Consider the following 20,482-nt stretch of genomic DNA (forward strand, 5'->3'; position numbering starts at 1 on the left):
GGCTGGCTCTTAATGTTATGTACCGCTGCCACAGCACACAAGAATTAACAGAAATCATTACTTAAAATGCAAAGAAAGAAACTGCATGGATTTGCATGTCTACTAAATGATTTCAGGACTTCAATTACTACCTGAGAAATACAGGAATGAAAAACATGATTAAAAATTGGCTAAAATTATGTGCCTGTGCATTTACTCAAGGAGTTTATTTGACTTTGGTACTTAAGCCTCCCAGACAAGAATTCCCTCAAAGCTTATCACAGGATGGATGTTTCTTTCTCTTGCGCTTGGGCTTGCTCAAGGCTCGCGTGCCCCTCTGCAGAACAGCCTTCCTGCAGCCCTGGCACATGCTTACAAGAACTAACCTCCCTACTTTTAGCTCCTTTGCAATTATGCTTAGCTTCCTGGAAGGAGAAGAAGAGGAAGAGGCAGCACCACGACACTTCATGCTCTCCACGGGTATTTGCAACTGCTCCACCTGGTTTTGCGCTCCACATTGCTGCTGTGGTGATCATGGGGCCAGGCAGGCCTGGGCTCTGGTGCCAGCCAACTTCAACTCCGTCTGCCTTTGGAAAAACCTGTCCCTGGTAAAAGTCACTGGCCAGAGGGACTGCTGGAAATAGGAGGCAGAGATATTTAGGTCACTCAGGGGGAAAAAAAAACACCCCAGAGCTCCTGCCCAAGCACACTCACTGATTCACATACTCACAACTGTCAAGTTGAAGCAAATTCAACTTTCATTCAACAATATGCACCTCCCTTACTGAGGTGTCCAGAACAGTCACGGCATTAATACTTGGGCACATTGTTTTCCCCTAGATTAGAGGAAAAAGTTGTGTTTGATAAAAGGTGAGTTTGCTACACCTGAAAACGAAGCGCAGCAATCCGATCAGAAGTTATTTATCCCAGCATTAGTCTTTTACTGACCAGTGAGTTTTTCAATACACAAGAATAGTTCTGGATTGATTTTGTTTCTGTAAGAAGAAACCCCCAAGCCCTGCTTTCTTGAATGACATCCTTCATTTCTTGTCAGAGTACTGAAATGAACAACTTCAACAGAACATTTAGTAAAAGGGAGTGGAAAATTTAATACTTTTTTAAAAAGCAACATCAGAAAGTGCATTAGGAGTAAAATCCAGGTCCATCCAGTCATCTAGTCTGCAATATCACTTATTCATTTTCTCCTGTAACAAAGAGGTGCACATCTTTCTTGGACTGCAGCATTTGAGCCGTGCGATCTATTCCAACCACCGCAGCCAATTTCTGAGCATCATACTTGGAGTAGAGCACAGTACAGGTCCAAGTAGCATCCACTCCACTCTCTGTGGCCTTCATCATATTACATATCTCGCTGTAGAAGTGAGAGTAGGTTGGTAACTCATAGAAAATGAGGTTCCTAATGCCTTTTATTATATACCTGTAGTAAGAAAAATTAAAAAAGAGTAACTTTGTTGCCTGTTTTTACAAAACGTGCATGTAAAAACATCAATCCTATCTCAGCTCTTTGGGTTTCCATCAACTTCAAAGCACATCAGTTGTAGCTCAACTCTGCAAACCCAAAAGACTAAACACAGATGTGGAGTTAAGGGGTGGCGGGGTGTCTAACACTGCCAGGCACTGTGACTTCCTCTAAAGCACAGACCATCTCCAATTTCTGCAGTATTCAGCCTCTTTGGCTTGGATTTTAAGACAGTGAAGTCTGATCAGACTTGACCCTCATGAAACTTCTCATATCGCCAAAACATCTGCTGCTAATAGGAAAAACTGTTCCATTAGGAACTTCTAAACAGCTCCAGTCAGGACATAGCAAATTTTCCAGGTGGCCTCAGCTTGCTCTATTGAATTATTGGACCAATTACATATCCTTTTCCAGAATCTTGTGTAATTATTGTGGTGCAGAAGAACACAAATAAAAGGCACAACGAATCCCATTTTGCAGGCTATAACATCCTGTCCTGACATCAGTGGAACTTGGCAGCACTCACCTTCCCGAATAAAGCTCTGTGCATACCAAAGCATTAGAATGTCTGCAAGGGACTGCTGACAGTGTGCAAAAATTTTGAAGTTAACTGAAAAGCTCTTACTTCAGTCAAAGAAGTCCTCAGAGAGATCCCACAGATTAAAAAAGCGATATAGCCCACCTACGATTAAGGTCAGATTCTACTTCCAAAAGAGCACACGCGCAACTCAGAGGAAAACTCAGTCCACAATTCACCTTTTGTAAAAATGGAAGCGCTCAGTGAACAATAAAAACTGCTTCTCTCCCTTGAGAAAGAACCGTCTCGCTCTGCAGACGCCGGCCTTTTTAGTGTATTCACAAATGTGAGTGAAATTCAGATCCTCTTTCTTGAAGTAATTTCGAAGACGCACGTAGTCAAAATACGATGGAACATAAATGAGCGTGTGCGACATGATGGCATCGCGGTACTCGGGCAAAACTTTGTTGATGAAAAACTGAAACCTGAATTCAGAAAACAAATCTGAGTTAACACTTAGCTTTCCAATACTGATAGGACCTCAGACAAGAATATCAACAGACTACAGAAGATTTTGACTACATTTTTCCTTCTTTAACCTCACTGGATTTCTACACGTGTAGAAGACAGAAGGCAAAAGCTTCATCAGCGCTACACAGTTATGGCAGAGACTGGTATTGCTTCCCCAGACTTCATTCACCATTCTCTTTGGCAAGGAGAAGTTCAGTGTTCCCTTCCACCTGTGTAGAGCCCAGCCTGCACCTGTGGACTAATGAAGTCACACTTCTGTGGGGAAACCACATTGTGCTCTGCAGGAAACAGTGTGCTCAACTAAATCTGAAATGGCAGTCATTAGGGCACAGCAAAATAGTCTGGAACACAGAGTACCTTGTCTCTATTACAGAAGTCACACTTTCAGCTTCTAGCCTCCGAAAAACATGGGGAAGCTGGACCACCACGTGGCTAATGGAGCCACTGAGTGGTACGTTGCGGACAGCCACCTGTGAGAAGAAAGCAGGACATTTAGGGAAGCAGCATTTCAAAGGCAGCCACACTCCAAAGCAGCTTTCTGCTCCTAACTCTCGTCTGCAAGCAATGCACGAGGCCGTTTTTAAGAAAGCTCCAATAGAAATCTACATACACACACCAGATCTGTAAAATACACAGGACCACTGCTTATGCTCTGACTTCTGTATATCTGAGATAGACAACTAAGGTTTTCACTTTTCCTCTTTCTTTCTAAGTAACAGCAGTTTGTGCTTCTTACACAGTAGGACAAACAGGAAAAAAAAAAAAAGAAAAGGAAGAAGAGGAAGCAGGCGAACCATCCATTTAACAACAAAATAAATAAAACAAGATAATTTGTGTGTGTCAAATTAAGAAAAAACAAAATCTGATTTCTGACATAAGACAGCTGCCCATGAAAGAAAAGGAGCAAATTAAGTATTGCTGCAAGAAGGGCAGTTTTTTGTGCCTTTGCCACAGCATTGGAAATTGTCACGCAGAGTCATGGAGACTCAGACTGAAATACTTGGGTACTGGAAATGACTGGCACAGTCTGTCTACAACTGAGTTATAGATTTTTTCCACGCTTCAGGTTTTCTGTTCCTCTCCCCCTCCCGTAAAAGAAGGCCTTCAGCTCATCTGTGAGCTCACCTGCCCCATGTAGTTGAAGCAATGTCTGTTGAAGATGGAGTTAATCTGGGGATCCTGCAGAGCGCTGAACAGCAGCGTCTGGCGGTAGAACTTGGACCAGTTGTTGAGATTCAGCATTCTCACACGGGAGAAGTCCACCCCGTGGGGTTCCAGAGGCAGCAGGTTAATGTGCTTCATCAGATGCTACACAGAGAGAAGGAGACACATTGCTACAGACTGACATCCCTGCACCCAGGCTACAGAAGCCTTCACTGCAGCGGGAAAGGAGCAGGGATGAGCAACACAGCACAGAATATAGAACAGTAGCGATCTCCTTAGACATGACTGACTGGCATTTACTGACCACAGCGAGAGTAATTTACTTGATTTCCTGCCACAGAACTGAAAGCCACCATCTTTTTAGTCATCAGTAACCTCCGCTTCCAATCTTCTCCCATGGGGCAAGTATAATGGATTTGTTTGCATTGCAGTCAACAGGCCCAAGGTTTCTGAGCCAAAATAAAGCTCAAGTGCAGTTCCCATCCATTCAGGGAGAGTTTGGGTGCAAGTGGAGAAATTCCGCTCATTTTGGCCTCACAGATGATACCTAGGACTGGCATCACTGCTGTCACATGGCAGGTGGTCGCACACAAAGGAAAAAACAGAAAACGGGGTCTAGGAATGATTCCTTGGATGTGGTGGTGTAGGCTGACGTGCCTTTCCTGGGAGTCCCCAGGAAACAAGACACCTTCCAGGCTCATTCAAAATGTACAATAACATCATGCTGTCAAAATGCACAGCCCAGGTACCGCAAAGGTGTTTGTACATGGAAAAAAGCCCCACAACCTTTCAACCTTGAAAACTTTTTTAATAATAACCAAAAGGCAAAAAACATGGGTACTGCTGCACACCAGCCACAATCCCAGAGCAGTATTTTCATTACACATACAGGAAAATCTCCATACAGTTTAACTTCAGACACGACTAATGCTTCGTATCTCTAGACATTGGAGACAAGCACTGGCTCCTATTGCTTTCTGCAGGGACCTGAATTAGGCTGGAGGGACTCCTCACACAGCTGCAATCTGACTGAGACACTGGGCAGTCAGACAGCTGGCATATTTTCTCCCAGATGTGATTAAAGGAATCATCATTATCTCATCCTGTAAGATAATTAAAACTGTCTAAAAAATTTCTGATGAAATATGCCACTAAAGCACCAAATACTAAGATTTATAGAGAACAGGTGCGGAGTACTACCCAAGTACTATCTGTAGAAAGACTTTCTGTAGAAAGACTATTTTTAGTAGAACCCCAATCTTTCTGTAGAAAGACTATTTTTAGTAGAACAAAAATATCAGGATGGAGGGAGGAAAAGGAACAAGCATACATGTCTGGAATCAAGTAAGTGAAAAAATAGCAATACTGTTCACTGCCAGAACTAAGTTCTATCAGACTAACGAGACACAGTACAACACAAAAATGAATATATTCAGAAAACGCACCAGAACGTGTTCCCAATTCTGCATCAGGTAAATATCTGCTTGATCAATTATGAGAATTTCTATTGATGACAGAAAATCAAAATCTCTCTTCTTCTCCCCCTCTGCGCCAATAACAGTCCTCATACCCAGGGGAGAGGCGATGATGATATCCGAGGAGTAAAACGGTGCATAAAGTCTCATACTCCTTTGGAGAATTGCAACCCCTGGCCAACAACAACCAACAGCATTTTCTTAGTGAAGGTCAATTATCAACCATCCTCTTCCAACAGGCTCCGTAATGGTAACTCCCTGTATTTTCTCTCCCTTAACTCATACTAATGGTTATAGCTGGACAAAACCAATCTGTCTGAAACTCTTCTTTCCCTGAAAAGTGCTTACCCACCCCCATTTGACAAGCATTTGGCAGATTTTCATAAGGTTCAGCAAACTCATTCAAGTAGTACTTTTTCCCAGATTTTTCATAGCCTGGACATTTTTTAACTGAAACACTTTTTTTTTTTTTGTGATTTTCTGCTAAAAAGGGGGATGAGAGAGCTGAAGAACTTAAGAGGAGGCTGGAGGAGGCAGAAATGACTAACTGTTCCCTTCTCCCTAAATCCTAGGCTTTGATCTCTGCCATTAGGTACTATAGTAACTGTTACCTTAATCTGTCATGTAAGATTCAGTGCAGAATCAGTGCCTATAAACTACTGTGATTCACACGGCCACAAGAGTTGATACTAGAGCACAAAGGAAAAGGTTCTTTGTGTGATGACGACTAAAAGCAGAACCAGTCTTGCACCTCCCCTGGCATTGCTTCTCACTGTTCTGGTGTACACACCAAACCCCTCATGTTAAAGAATGGAAAAGGAAGGAATCAAAGGCGTTGGTTACCTGTGCCATAACTACGTGGAGACACTGCCAAGACCCACCGTTTTCTGGTCTTAAAAATCAAGGCAGTCTGGCCATATTCAAACCACCTGCTACAGTTTGCCCATCAAAGGTGTCTCTTCAACTTCTCTCCCTCCCTGTGTGACACCAGCTATGACGGGCACAGCTGAAAGCACTTGCAAGAATTTCACACAGGTATCACTAGGGACCCCTCCCGCTCTCTATTTTAACCCAACGATAAAAATGAAAAGAAAAAGAAAGGCACAATCGGTTGAATTTCCAGGAAGAAGATATCACTTGTCACAGCATATACACAGTTTAACAACATCAAGTCTTTTTTCTGTTTAAAAATGCGAAAGGGTGGTTTTAGTAAGGCATAACAAATGTGTTTTAAATTAGATCTTTGTGCAGAAGTAACAGGGTGTGAGGCACAGTAAGAAAGAGTAATTATTCTGCTTCTATGATTTGCTTCTGCAAGTAACAGCATTGAAAGTTTCTTCAAGCGTTTCTTCACACCTAGTAAGTGGATCAAGCAGACTGTGCTATGGGAGAGGACTGGAAGGAAAATTATTATGCTACTGAAAGTAAGATGCTCTCAGCCAGAGAGATATTCACTGGGGAAGAAAGAAAGAAAGACTGAGTGGGACCTGCTCGCATCTTCCACTGTATCATTAAATCTCTTGGGATGCCAATTTATCTTTCAAGGGGCAATAATTTCAAAAGCCTCTGATCTGTCAAGTTAAGTTAGAAAACCGGCCTACTCATCTCAGCAGCTCCAGGAGCCAAGCCACCAGCTAATTCCCTGCATACTAAACCAGCAGGAGATTACAATATTATGAAATAGTCTCAAATTCGCTGCTTGTCCAACAGCCCTACTTGCTGGCTACGCCTTTGCTTTCATGGAAATCATGGGCAACACAGTAGAAAACCACTTGGCTCAGTACTGAGCTTTAATTTTGTTCCAACCATTACTGATCAAAAGAGACACCGTGAATAGGCTGATTAAACTCAAAAGTTTTGTGGTTTTTTTTTAATAACATGAAAGACTTTGCTGGATAATCAAGGCTATCCTCTTTAAAATGAGGTGTGGGCAGTCCTGCTACAATGAAGCAATCATTACATTTTAATGATTTTCACATCAAGTTATGGATCATGTACTTTTGTATTTTCTCTTCCTTTTTAAATTCTGGCAAGGTAAGAAAGATTATCAGAAAAATCCAAGTTGCCAGTGCAAAACCAGCATGAACACTACAGAGCCTAGAGTCTCCCCAGAACTTCCAGCCCCGATGACTCCTACACATTTAGGAAGAACTTGTTACTTCCTAGTCCTTTACAACCTAAAAATCATCTGTTCAGTAGATCATTACCGATTCTGAAGTGGTCATCAATGTTACCAGCAAAGACGGCTTCATAATCTTCAGGTCTTTTCAGGTTGGGGGGTTTCTCTTCTGGGTCAGAGCCAAACTCCCCTTTGAAGCGCTTTTTATTACTTACATCAATTTTTTTTTTTTCGTTCACTTCAAGAAGACTGATTAAAATATGCACAATTCGCAAAGCACATTCCCTGAAGGGCACTATCATCAGCACCTGCGTAGATCAACAGTACAACAGAATAACCCATGTAACACAAACACTCACAGTTAACTGTATTTTAAGTCATTTTCATTACTTCGATCTGCACCCATGGGGTATCCCAACAATCAAAACAGAACGACTGTGATATGCAGCAGGGAGGGAGGATGCGCTGGGACACAGTGTGCTCAGGAACAGGTACTGGCCAGCAGCTCACTTTGGTTCCCCATCCTCCCAGCTACCCAGGGTACCATCACAGGGGGATGGAAAGCTAAGCACGTTCTCCTGTTCTCCCCACTCCTCAAGCAAAAGCTCCCACCACACACAGACAGGGTCAATGGCTGGCTCCTGAATGGGCGGCAACAGCCTCTGTACAGCTCTCTGAAATAGAAATATCTAACTGGGGACTCAACACAGAAACCAGAGGTGTTTGCCAGATGTGCAGCAAACACTGAAACCCAGCTGTGAAGCTGTTCAAAAGGTACTTGGCACCCCCAGTGACGGGCCAGCCCTCACCGGATTCACCTGGTTATCAACTAGAGGATGCTGTGAATCCGGGGAGCCTTGGTTTGAGGCCTGCTCCACCAACTATGATGGGTGGCCTTGACAATGGGCCTGGGAGTCTCCCAGGTACAAAAAGATCCTTCCATTTAGGCAAGCCCTTCCTTAAGGACAAAAAAAAATTCTGGGACATCCCACACTGGGCAACAGCCTCCACTACCTGCACTGACACTGAAGAGTGGTGTGGAGGCACCTTTCTGTACTGGTAGATGTAGAAATGGGAGCAGAAAGAGGCAACACAGGCTGTAGCAGGGGGACAAACAAAAAGAGGAGACAAACTCAGCAGAGAGACAGGGTGGCTAACAACCCCGTGCTCACTGCTTCTCACAGGCTATTTACCCTGGCCACGACAAACAGCTTCCAAGCACGATAAGGGGATGTGGAAAGGCACAGGAGCATGTCCCCTGAGAGAGCAGGAACAGAAATACTTTGGGATAAACTACCAAGATGATTATATGGCCTGAGCAGACACCAGGGTGAGGATGGGGAATGACATGAAGGGAGCTCCCTTACCTTAGGCCTAGTGAGCCCCTGATCCCTGTAGTCATCGTGGTCCGTCCCTGGCTTCTGGTCTCTCCGTTTGGCATTGTTGCTGAGCACCTGGGCGTTTGCCTTCAGAACATGGTTCAAGGCATGCAAGCAGTAAGCGTGCCGGATCTCTTCCCCATTTGTTAAAGCATTTCTTTCTGGATAGAACAAGTCCCGGTACGTATTCATGATACGGAAGAGCTCTCTTTGCAATGGGGTAAAAGAGGGATCACTTGGTTTGATCGCTGAGGGCAGGAACTGTTTATTCACTTTTGGCCAAGTGGATTCTAAAGGCTTGTGAAGATAAAGCTGTTTCACATCCACTTCTTTGTCTGCTTTCAAAGTTTTATGTTTCTCCAAAGTGGAAGAAAAAGTTAGCTGGCCCAGCCTTGGCCACTGAAAAAAAGAATAACCAAACCACAGAGGAGTCATATGTACCAAACTTAGTACACTTAAAAGCACACAACCACAGCTAGGTGTTTAATCAAATTTGTGAAACTTGAGAAATCTCTTTTCATAATACAAGTTGAAACCTTTTCTTTTTACAGATGAGAAAACTGAGGAAGAACATCATATGCTGCCATCCAGCAAATCAGTGGCACAAACCAGGGATAAGAACAGAACCCTGGAGTCTGACTATGCTTATAGATCAGCTGCGCTGAGAAAGGTACTTTGTTTAAGGAATTAAAATCAAAACCTCACTAGGGACTAAACCCAGAAGTTGTGAGTCAGTTGCTAAATGCAAGCTTGTTGGAGTCTGTCTGATTTCAAGGACAAAAGCTATCAGTGCAGTAGCAGAAAACTCTAAACTTTAAGCCTTCTGCCATGCAAATTGTCCCTACCTATCTCCATAAAGTACCTACACCAAGTTAAGCAGAGATACATCACGCATTGCTTCAGGTGACACCGGTATTTTTGGCCACCATATTCCAAAAAAGAATAAAATAAAATTTAATTTAAAAATCACAGCTTTCTCTCTGACTAACCATTGGATATCTTCCAATGTATGTCACCCAGCATATGGCTGACCAGAATGTAAGGCAACCCTCCAAAACAAAATCAGATGTGAAAAAGTTAGGAAGCAAAGGTTTGTCTAAAAATGAGTATTTTAAAAAACAATATTCTCTCTAAAGCAATGAGGTGGGTTTCTGGTACTCTAATTCACCTATTACTTCCAGTATTAACAATATAAGTATTAAATTTCCCTTTGTAAATGTGTAATGTGTACAGAGGCACAGCTGTCTTGTGCTGAAGTGCATCGTAAGTACTTGTAAGACTGTACACAGTCACCTCACCAGTTCAGTTGCAGAGCACATCCCTGGCATCCTGCTGTTACCACTCAGAAATCCACCCTGTTTCTCCCTGGTGCCAGGAGTACCAGACCTGTGGGTTTGGGACTACTGGTGATCAAACCCTAAAACTGTGTTTTTCAGATGTGTCACCATATGCCCATGTAACAGCAGACTTTAGATTTCAACTCTCGCTCAGCACTAAGTGAGGAAGAAAACACTTCAGCAGTAACACAGCAGTGACAAAACCTTGACAATTCCGGTGCCAACAGCTAATAATAACAATTACAAATCTACTTTGCTTGCCCAAAAAGAGTGTTATTTTAATCCAGGCATCGTTAGGAACTCTGGATGGTGAAAGAACACCGTTACCTTGCTTTGACTTGAAGTTTTAGGAAGCGTAGACATTTTTTCTACTTCTTTTTCTTCAAGCTCTTTGTTCATGTGCCGTTTAAATGGATCTATTTATAACAACAACAACAAAAATATTCTGAGAACTATTGTAGCTAATACTGGAATGAAGTTTCAGAACGGATTTGCAAATGAGTAAGTTTCCATGCTGGCCAACATAAGAGTTAAAACTAGTTATTTCAAAGCAATTGGAGATGAGAAAAAGGATGTCAAATTCTCTCTACAAGAACAGATTTGACAGATTGCTTAAAAAAAAAAAAAGAAGCACTTATGGAAGTACTAGAACTTTCAATCACAAAACAAATGTTGGACAGGAAAGCAATATGTAGTAGAAAACATCGTGGCAATTTTCTGCCTTAAGCTCTGAAACATCCATCCCTTGCAGGTGAAATAGGCCGTCAATAATAAAGCCCCAAGTGAACTTACTGCCCTTCTTAATTTATAAACAATTCTGCCCAGGGCTTTGCATCTTTGGCCAGTGATATGAATACAGTTTGTGAGAAAGCAGAGAAAGATGGGCAGGTTGTGGGAAAGGGCGGCAAAAACTGCCTGAAGTGAGCAAAAGTCTGATTTATCTCATCAGCATTTCTTTCTGGAAAGGAAAGGCAAGGCAAGGAACTGTAAACTCATATTATATTCAAAGACACTGGCGTGCACAAGTCACATGCAAAGCTTATTTTGAACAGCAAGCTCTGTACACTGCTTGCAGCACAGCAGCACTCGCTGCATAAAGAAAACTAATTAGAGAACACTAGTGCTTGCCAAAGGCTATCTAGCCCACATACAAGTTACCCAGGCAAAAGTCAAGACGTTTGCTACTTATGACACTGTTGAAAATATCTTCCCAGCAACAGGAATGAACAGGATACCACTTAATTTTATTACAAGTTCTCTTTGCAGCTGAGTTTTCCCCAATTCCAGCGTTTGTCAGATAAAGTAGAGGGGAAACACGTGAAGCATTTTCAGGAATTCCAGTGACCCCAGGATCAGAGCAGAAATCCATCTCCTTTCTGCTATCTTAGGTGACTCATTTTCTGTAACGGATTATAAAGCCACTTCCAAGATACAGAAACCCACTGAAAAGCAGAGCGTCGTTTATAGGTTGAACAAAGCTGTTAGGATATTTAGCATGCAGTTGGAGAGCTACGGTTCTCATTAAAATGCAACGCCAACAGCTTAAGTAATATTCTCATGGTAACAAGAACGAGCTGTTTTTTCTATCACATGGCCCTTTGATGCTTCCACACATTTCATGTACCAACCAGGCTGCCTCCCAGATCTAATGTCAGCTGCTGCTCCAGGATGACAAGCCAGCATCACTAGGGATGCTACAAACATATTTCTCTCTCTCAAACTATGCCATCTGATATTAAAACCACAGGGCATGAAATACGAAGAGAAGCTCTGCAAGTGCCAACGTGTGGCATATCACCGAAAGAGCACCCACCCATGCTCAGGGATTTGTATGACACGTGGTGGGACGACTCCAACACTGGAGCTCAGACTGTGCTCACAGCGCACTGCGGCGCCGAGGTTCGGGGCTACACCCTGAGAAGACACCATGCAGACACTCCACACCTTCCTGCTCCTGGTGCAGTCGGACTCCTCTGCATAACCTTCAAAATTCAGAGAGCCCTGAGCATTTGTCTAAATTACTGTGGCTGCCCCAAGCTTCCCAGAATCTCACCTCTAACTCCACTGGGTTGTGAAGGATGCCCTCGCAGGTCAGCTTTGTGATTATCTCCTGTGCTGCCTGTGCCAAGAATATCTTCCACACTCACGTGCAGGCTGGCAGGGCCCTTCACATTACACCAGCTTTTTAAACTACTAGTAAAGCAACAGAACAAGATGACCCCCTCCACGCACATTTCTAGTTCCTGATATTTCAAGCTTTATCAGCTGTACCAGAAACTACGCACAAATCCCGGTCTGCAGGGGCTACAGAAAACAAACGGTTCAGCTGCAGGTCTGCATCAGCGTTGAGCGTCCTGTCTGTAGCCAGCTCACATGTGGGCAACACCATGAAGAATGCAGCAGAAGAACTCAGAAGCTGTATAGCATATCATTAGGGTGTTTGGTAATTTACACATTTACAGGGACCCCTCTAGAGGCAGATGACTAGACACAAACATACTGTGTTTTACCTTCTGAGAAGGCTCGTGAAGAATTGCTGTCCCTCTTATCTGCATCGCAATCTCCACTCTCCTCTTCCATGAAATTGGTTTCCAAGCTAAATTCAGATTCGTGTTTCACATCAGTAAACTCCTCAATTACTTCATGACTTGGGTCACAAGAGGCATCTGTGCCATCAGCCTGCTCCTGGCCAGGCGTCTGCTCTGCTGTGTCTGTAGCTGTGAATCGTTAAGAGAGAGAAATGGGTTATATTCTCCTGGAAAAGTTACTGTCTGTAGTACACCTCCTGCTAGCTCGGTTGTTCCCTTTGAGTTACCAGTATTTTTTTCACCCAATACGCTATCCAAAAAGATAAAAGCAGGCTTTGTATTCTACAGTAAAGCTGACTTTTGGCCAGCACGCCAAATGTTACATCATACACAACATGTGCGTCCCCAGACAAAATTAAAGAAATAACCTACTTAGGGAATGTAAGTTTTAGTTTCCAAAGACCCCAAATAACTGAAAATAATAAAAAGTTGACTCAGAATTTCTTTGCAGACTTCATGAATGAGGATGCCTCGTCATGAAAGAGGAGGTTTCCTTCCAATTTACATGTTCTTTCCTCTGCTGTGAGGCAAACCTTCCCCTCCTCTCGGTGGCAGCAGCCAAGCCAGATGCTGTGTGAGAGAACAGCTTGCGTCTCCCGTGCGTGGGTGAGAACCCCTGGTGTGCTGCTCCGTGTGGAGCTCCCCTGCGCTGCCGCACAAACAACATCTGAGGAAGCAGCAGCAGGGCCGTCTGCCGGGAGACAGCACAGCTACCCCCTCCCCTGCTGAATCCTGCACCAGCTGCTGCTCCCACCCACACCGAGGCAACGGAGCAACAGAGTCCCCAAGCCAGAAGAGCACCCAGCCAACAAGCCACTCTACAGCAGCATCCTGGCTAAAAGCACACGTTACTCACTTTCTAACTGAAACAACGTTTACCAAAGCATGGGAAAAGACAAACTTACTTTCTGCCTGCTCTGGTACTTCATTGGTATCTTCTTCACCTCCCTCTGCCTCTCCCATCTCCTGGGACCCTTCGCTGTCCATTTCTGCTTCGCTTTCCTCAGCTTCTTCCGATTCACTTTCATCTTCCTCTTCCTCACTCTCAGACTCAGGAGACGTCTTCAGGGTAGCCAGAAGCTTGTGATATACAGAGACCTGTTCCACTTCAGGCTCCGAATCGCTTTCTGCACTCGATTTATCAGAATTCTCAGACTGGAAGGGAAAAACATGAGTGTAATACCAACCCACAGTAATGCTCTATTAGGCAGCAGGCAAACACCCTCAACCTCTAGTTCCCATGCTGTTTTCCCTCTCCCATCCTGCCCGTATGCAGATGCAGTGGAACTTTTCAAAAATCACCACTGTATGCAAATAGTTATGCTGGACACCTCCATGTGTATTTTGAAAGCATCTTTGGTAGACTTGGGCTGAAGTGTCGCGTTCTGCACTGATTTGACTTAAAGCATCACAAAATTTGGTTCTTTCAGTCTCAGCTGAGTGAGGACATTGGATCTCCACAGACAAGGCGTTTACTGAACGGGCACTGGATTTTCCTAAGAAAATCTCACACAGAGCAAAAATTGCAGAAGGGCACACATGCAAGGGAAAGAGCACACTGCAAACGCTTCTGGCTTTCAAGAAGAGAAGTGAAATAGCTGTCAGATGACAATAGCCCACCGGGGAGTCGGGCGGGTTTGGCTCGGCTGGAAAGCTCTAAGCTTTCAAAGGAGCCAGACACAGAGCCAGTTCTGTCCTGGGCTCACACAAACCAACAACAGCGTGTGAGGTTGTAGCCAAAATTACAGTGAAACCAGGAGGACGAGCACGGCACCATTTATTTATTTCTAAGCTCCTTTCAGCCCAAAGAAGAAAAATCACTAAATAGGATATTAATGCAAAAAAATCACTAAGGGAAATAAATGGACAAAAATAATTAATTCTTCCACACTGAAACATCAAAGTCTTTCATTAATCTGAAACCAAAGGAGGTTATCAAATCCTGACTGAAGGAAAAGTCACTGGTGATCCAAAGAAAAGGAATGAGCATGAACATATTTCTTTGTTCAACAGACAACAAAACATCTCTTAATTCATGAAACACTAAGTTTATTAATATTATTAAAACAAGGTAAAGCAAGATTTACTTTTCACTGTGAATATGTAATATGCAAAAAACCCCAAGAAGAGCTATGTTATTTCCTGCTGCTTCTGCCCTCTCATGGTATTACAGTTTTGAACAATTCGGAGCCACACAAAGGTCATGTTCATTTTTTGTCTCCAAAACACAGGTCTGCTAAAGGGAACAACTTAATCAGCCTGAATAACTCAGTAACATGAAACACTAAGTGTTTCACTTCAGTGAACTACACAAAACTGAAAGTGAGGGAGAAATAAAAATATATTACCAGTTCACAGATTTGAGTTGCTTCTGGTCTTCCAGAAACCCTGAAAAGAAAGCACTGAAATACCTTACTCTGTCAGCGATGTTATACACAGGATGAAAGAGATGAGGGGGAGAAGGGACTGATGAGTTATAGAAGTCTTAGAGAAGTTAAAAAGAATGCTTAAAACTAAAGCATCACACAATTCTCTGTAAGAAAACAGACTCGGCACTTTCCCTGTGAGGTGACCCTCTCAGGTGACACTACACTCTGTATGTGAAGCCCAAGTACTCAAGCATTATAACTGATCAAGAAGTGAGATGTTTTAAAGCATAACCTGGCTTTAATTGGAAGAAGAGGAAACGAACCACAAGGGTAGTTTGTACAAAGTTAAGCAGAGCAAGAGCCTGCCTCTGGCACTAAATACTGACCTGTGAAGCGGGGAAAAAGACGCATACTTGATTATTAATTAACCAGCGTTAGGACTGCAAATCTGCCAACAAGGCACTGCACAAGCTGGGCTTACACGAACCTCAACTCTTCCGAAAAGATGGCGGGAGAGAGCACCACTGCACAGGGCGAGGGGCAGGACGGTGCTCCCCGGCAGGCCAGCACTGCTTTCCATCCCAAGGGACACACGCTGGGACAGTCCCTGGGCACGGACAGGTGACAGACCTGACTGCTCTTTTCTGCTACCAAGGGCATATAACGTTAAGGTGAAGGGGAGACCTGCCAGGGTCTGCCTCGCAGGCTTTTAAGACCGTACAGCAGCATCACATCACCCAGCGTTCGGGCTGTGGAGCTCATTCCGCACAGGCTCACACGCCAGTCCAGAAGCAGGGTGTCCTTTCCGACAGACGGGCACCCAGCCCGGCTCCTGCTGCCCCTCCACAGCTCCTGCGGGGCCGCAAAGGGGCCTGAACGAGGGCCGGCAAAGCTGGAGCCCTGACCGGCCCCGGGACCGACCCAGCGCCAGAGCAGAAGCCCACCTCACGCTCCCCCACCTGCCCGCTCCCGGCTGCGGCCGCCGGGCAGCTCGGGAGGGCCTGAGGGCGTTCCTGGCAACCGAAGCCGAGCCCAGACGCTCTGCCTTTCCCGCTCCTTTCGAGATGCCGGGCCCAGGAGCGGCAGCGCCCTCCTTCCCTCGGGTGCACCGGGAAAAGCGCCCGGGGCTCCGGCCGCTGCCCCTGCCCGGGCCGGCCCCGCGGTGAAGGAGCGGCCCAGCGGCGCCGGACACCATCCCATCCCGTCCCGTCCCTCACTTGTCATAGAAGGGGTGCTCCTCCCCGAACTCCCGCAGGTGCTTCTTCTGCTTCTTGGTCAGGCCGCGCACCAGCTCCCGCCCGCCCCGCCGCTTCCCCATGCCGGCCCGCGTGGGGAGCCCCGCCGCGCTTTACGGCAGCCTGGCGGCGCGCCGGTGTCGCGCTGCCGTACGGCGGGACGGGGCGGGCCGGGACCGGTGCCGCCCCTTCGGCGGGTGGTTTGAGGCGCGGGACAGAGTGGGGTGGGCGGCAGAGGTTGTGCAGACCTGTCGCTTCTGCCCTCGCTGCAGCTTGAAGCTATTGGCAGAATCACACAGGGTGGGAAGGGACCTCTGGAGATCACCCTGTCCAACCCCCTGCCAAATTAGGGCCACCCAGAGCAGGTGGCGCAGGAACGTGTCCAGGCGGGGTTTGAATGTCTCCAGAGAAGGAGACTCCACCACCTCTGGGCAGCCTGTTCCTGGGTTCTGCCACCCTCACAGCAAAGAAGTTCCTCCTCACGTTTAGGTGGAACTTCCTAATGTTCAGGTTTGTGCCCGTTTCCTCTTGTCCTGCCCTGGCCACCACCGCAAAAAGACCGGCCCTATTCTCTTGACACCCTCCCTTTCAGTGTTTATAGGTGTTGATCAGATCCCCCCTCAGCCTTCTCCAGACTAAAAATCCCCAAGTCCCTCAGCCTCTCCTTGTGAGAAGGATGCTGCAGGCCCCTCATCATCCTCGTGTCCTGCTGGACCCTCCCCAGCAGTTCCCTGTCCGTGAACCGGGCAGCCCAGAGCTGGACACAGTGCTCCAGTTCTGTGGCACGTTATCAGCCCAGTATTTTTCCCTGTAGACGTTTGGGGATACAATTGCACTGTCCCTGAGGAAGGGTTCCCCACCCGGGGTGCAGGAGCCGGTCAAGGCACCGCGTCGAGAGACTTGGTTTTGTTTCAGTTCTGCAGAATTGGGTGCTGGGTGTTTAACAGCAGCCGGCTCACACCCCCACCATTTGCACACCCAGCACACCTCACACCCCCACCATTTGCACACCCAGCACACCTCACACCCCCACCATTTGCACACCCCGCACACCTCACGGCTCACACCCCCACCGTTTGTAACAACAAAATACTGCTGATGGGTTAATTCAGCCATTCATCACTCCTAACTATGTATATGCATCTAAACGCATGTTTAAAACATTTAGGGAGGTTGCCTGGTCAGCATGCTCATTATTCCCAAAGGGGTGTGTAATTTTTTATTACAGCTACCCCAGGGATGTTTGGGATGTACTCGTGCCTCGTCTTTGGTCCAGAAGTTATTGTTTTGGCTATCTTGAGTCTAAGTCAGCAAGTGGAAAAGAACACCTAAGACACGTTGGTTTGTTTCACATCCTGTTCAAGGTGAGGTTATTTCCTTTGATGTCTCAACCATGTCCCAATCGAAACTTCGTGATAAACTATTAACTTTGTTCTTTTGACATCACTTAGGCAAGCGCGGGGGCGTCTGCAGAAGCTCCGATTTCTGCTCTGGAAACGGTCATTACGAGGAAGTGTGGAGCTGTATTCACATGAAGATTAATTTTTTTTAATTCTCACAGCATTACAGATGAATACAGCTCCTGATCTCTGGTTAGATACAGAAGCAGCGAAAACCTAAATTCCGCCCAACCTACCTATGACCCTCTGCACAGGAAGGGGGACACTGCAAATGGCACGTTCATGCAGACACTGCTTGAGCTACAGCACCTTCTCCAACTGCCTCATGGTCTGCAGTCTTTGCTAAAAGCTACAGGTTTTCTGGGAAAACCTCTACAGTAAGGCTAGAGGAGGAGGAAGAGGAGGCTCAACAGAAGTCCTTAATGTTCAGACTCCTTTAATCTAACTGAAAGGTAAAATCAAAAGCTCCAAATGAAATCTCACTAAATTTTGGGTTTTCTAACATCTTCCTGCTGAATCTCACCGCAGGCTGCTCCATGGGTGATGTTTAATGCTTCAGCCTGTACAAAGATACACAATTCCCCCCAAATCACCTTACGTTATGTTGAATAAGAAACTAAACTCAAACTCAAATCTTTGCTTTAAAGTTCTTTATATTCCTTACACCCCTACATGATGAAGCAGAAACTCCTGTGATGGTTAGTAAGGAGGGGCAGGACTCCACAGTCTACTGCTGCTCTCCCTCCTGAAAAGCAGGCACAATAGACTCCAGTTTGTCTCCTGAAGAGAAGACTACCAGAACTACGTGAAAGCCAGATAATTCCAAATATGATGGAGGCACGGAATACTTTGGTGAAAAATGTTTTAGCAGCTGGTGATGGTAGCTTCTAGGCAGTCTATCTTGACGTGACGGAATCCATGGATTTGGCTGAAGCAAGTAAGCATGTTAACTGCTCTTCAGGTACACACGAAGCCTCCGCAGTCACTGCTGCGTGTTGTCAATACCACCGCCTCTTCAGTAACACCAGTAAAGTTGACTGATGTGGAGGAGGTTGTCTTAATCCAGACCATCCCACTGACCCAGTTTACCAGGTAGCCCCTGTCATGGTTTCAGCTGGGCTAGAGTTAACTTTTTGTGCAAGCGGCTGGTGTAAGGCTGCGGTTGGATTTGGGATGCTCCTGTGTGCAGCTCTTGCTTTACTTATTAAACTGTCTTTATCTCAACCCACAAGTTTTTTCTCACTTTTACTCTTCTGGTTCCCTGTCCCGCTAGGGAGGAGCGAGTGACCAGCTGTGTGGTTCTAGCCACGGCACCCCCAGCAGATCCATGGCTGTGGCTCAGGGGTAGGATTTCCCTCCACAGGCTCCGTAAAAGCCAACACACCATGTAACACCACTGGCTAAAATGAACTATTTCCAACTACCAGGTCTTTTGGTGGAGCTGGCAGCCATACTCTGTAAGAGGAAAAATACAGCCTATCCATCCTACCTCAAAGTGTGAAAAAGGAGGTTGATTTGCATGTTGCAATAATTGTTGCTTATTGACTTCTGCAGTTTGGCACTGGGAGACAGCAGGAAGAGGAGTCCTCGTCGTTGTTCAGAGCTGAACTCTGAGGACTCAGGAGCTTTTAGGGGACTGAACTGGGGAACAACTGCTAAGGTAGTGAGCAGCTGGAAGCCTGTGTGTTCATGTATGTGTTAAAACAAAAACAAAAGGGAAATTACAGGTAGTTGGTGGTAGTAAGGATATAGGTTGGATTTCAGTGTTGTTTAAAAGTGTCTCTTTTTTAAAAATCTGGCTATGGTAATATTTCACACTAAGTTGAGCTTCATTCTGCTTTTTAATGTTGCCTTATGAATTAAAAATGTGCTAATCTTGTTCTTTTGTGACACTCTGAACGCCAGCACTTGCTTCTGTGATCATTTATTCACACTTCTTCTGGCAGGAACAGGGATGGTTTTCTACCAGCTTGCAAGATTTGGGCCTGTAGCTTAATAGCTCCTGTCCCCCATTTCCCTTCATCCTGACTTCAGTTTCACCCCTGAAACCAGTTATACTCCTGGGACTGCTGCCCCCTTTCTGCTCATCTCCTTCCTCTCTCCTCCCCACACCTGGTGTGAGAATCCTGCTCGGGTGGGATTTGGTGCTTAGGATTAAACTGCTTGTGAACTACTTGTGCTGCCATTCACAAACGTGTCTTGGCAGACGTGCTGTGCAGGAGATTAACACCTTGGCTTCTCCGTGGCGCGGCACAGGCAGCAAAGCAGCACTGACCTTGATATCTCGTGGGACTGGAGAGCACGTAGCCACCCGGTGTGGTATTATTATGTGGTATATATATTTTTTTTTTAATTATTATTTATTAATTTTTGCTCCTGTCAGCAGCGAGAGCAGTACACAGGGCAGGCAGGTCCTCAGCAGCGGGAGTGCACACAACCCGGGGAGGCAGCTGACCTGTGCCAGGCCACGTCCCTCTCCTCCCAGCAGTGGGACCCAATTTGGCAGTGGGTCAGTGGGCAGAGGGACCCCCACCTCTGCTGGTGATGGTTGGGGGAACCTGAACTAGCAGCGGGCAAAGGGAAATGCAGCGGGGAGTGCTGAAACTGGATCCCCACAGGCTCTCTCTGCAACTCCGCTCCAAATGAAATGCAATTGCTAATCACTCCCTTGACTTAAAAATTCCAAACCAAGTTGCTACCTGAACTTGCATTTCTGAAGTGAAATCACATCACTTACACTGGAGCTTCTAGCTGCTAGCACAGTGTCACAGCACCAGCAATGCTCTCTTTACACATTTCCTGTGCAGCAGCAGTGTCTTTGATTCCAGCAATAATATTGGAAAGAAAACCAAGGCAAAAAGCTTGAATTATTTGTAATCTGCTCTGCTGACCTAAATCTGTCAGCAGCC

General features: G+C 45.6%; 1 protein-coding gene across 2 annotated transcripts; it reads right to left on the minus strand.

Moving 5' to 3' along the window:
- Nucleotides 1-1,063: 1,063 nt before the first annotated feature.
- Nucleotides 1,064-16,282, minus strand: DIEXF (digestive organ expansion factor homolog (zebrafish)). 2 transcript variants are annotated; one of them, XM_014951249.1, is made up of 12 exons: nucleotides 16,156-16,272; nucleotides 14,918-14,957; nucleotides 13,475-13,724; nucleotides 12,492-12,698; nucleotides 10,309-10,397; nucleotides 8,633-9,043; nucleotides 7,354-7,573; nucleotides 5,117-5,319; nucleotides 3,633-3,815; nucleotides 2,865-2,977; nucleotides 2,216-2,461; nucleotides 1,064-1,417 (listed from the first exon to the last, which is right to left on the minus strand). In XM_014951249.1, exons 1-12 carry the CDS (start codon nucleotides 16,254-16,256, stop codon nucleotides 1,171-1,173), a joined length of 2,310 nt encoding a protein of 769 aa, XP_014806735.1. In that variant the 5' UTR covers nucleotides 16,257-16,272; the 3' UTR covers nucleotides 1,064-1,170. The 2 variants fall into 2 exon arrangements, with proteins under 2 accessions (XP_014806735.1, XP_014806736.1); XM_014951250.1 differs by lacking the exon at nucleotides 14,918-14,957 and having other exon boundaries at nucleotides 16,156-16,282.
- Nucleotides 16,283-20,482: the final 4,200 nt, after the last annotated feature.

This window comes from Calidris pugnax, unplaced genomic scaffold, assembly GCF_001431845.1.
Source record: "Calidris pugnax isolate Ruff unplaced genomic scaffold, ASM143184v1 scaffold24, whole genome shotgun sequence".
NCBI classification, from domain to species: domain Eukaryota; kingdom Metazoa; phylum Chordata; class Aves; order Charadriiformes; family Scolopacidae; genus Calidris; species Calidris pugnax.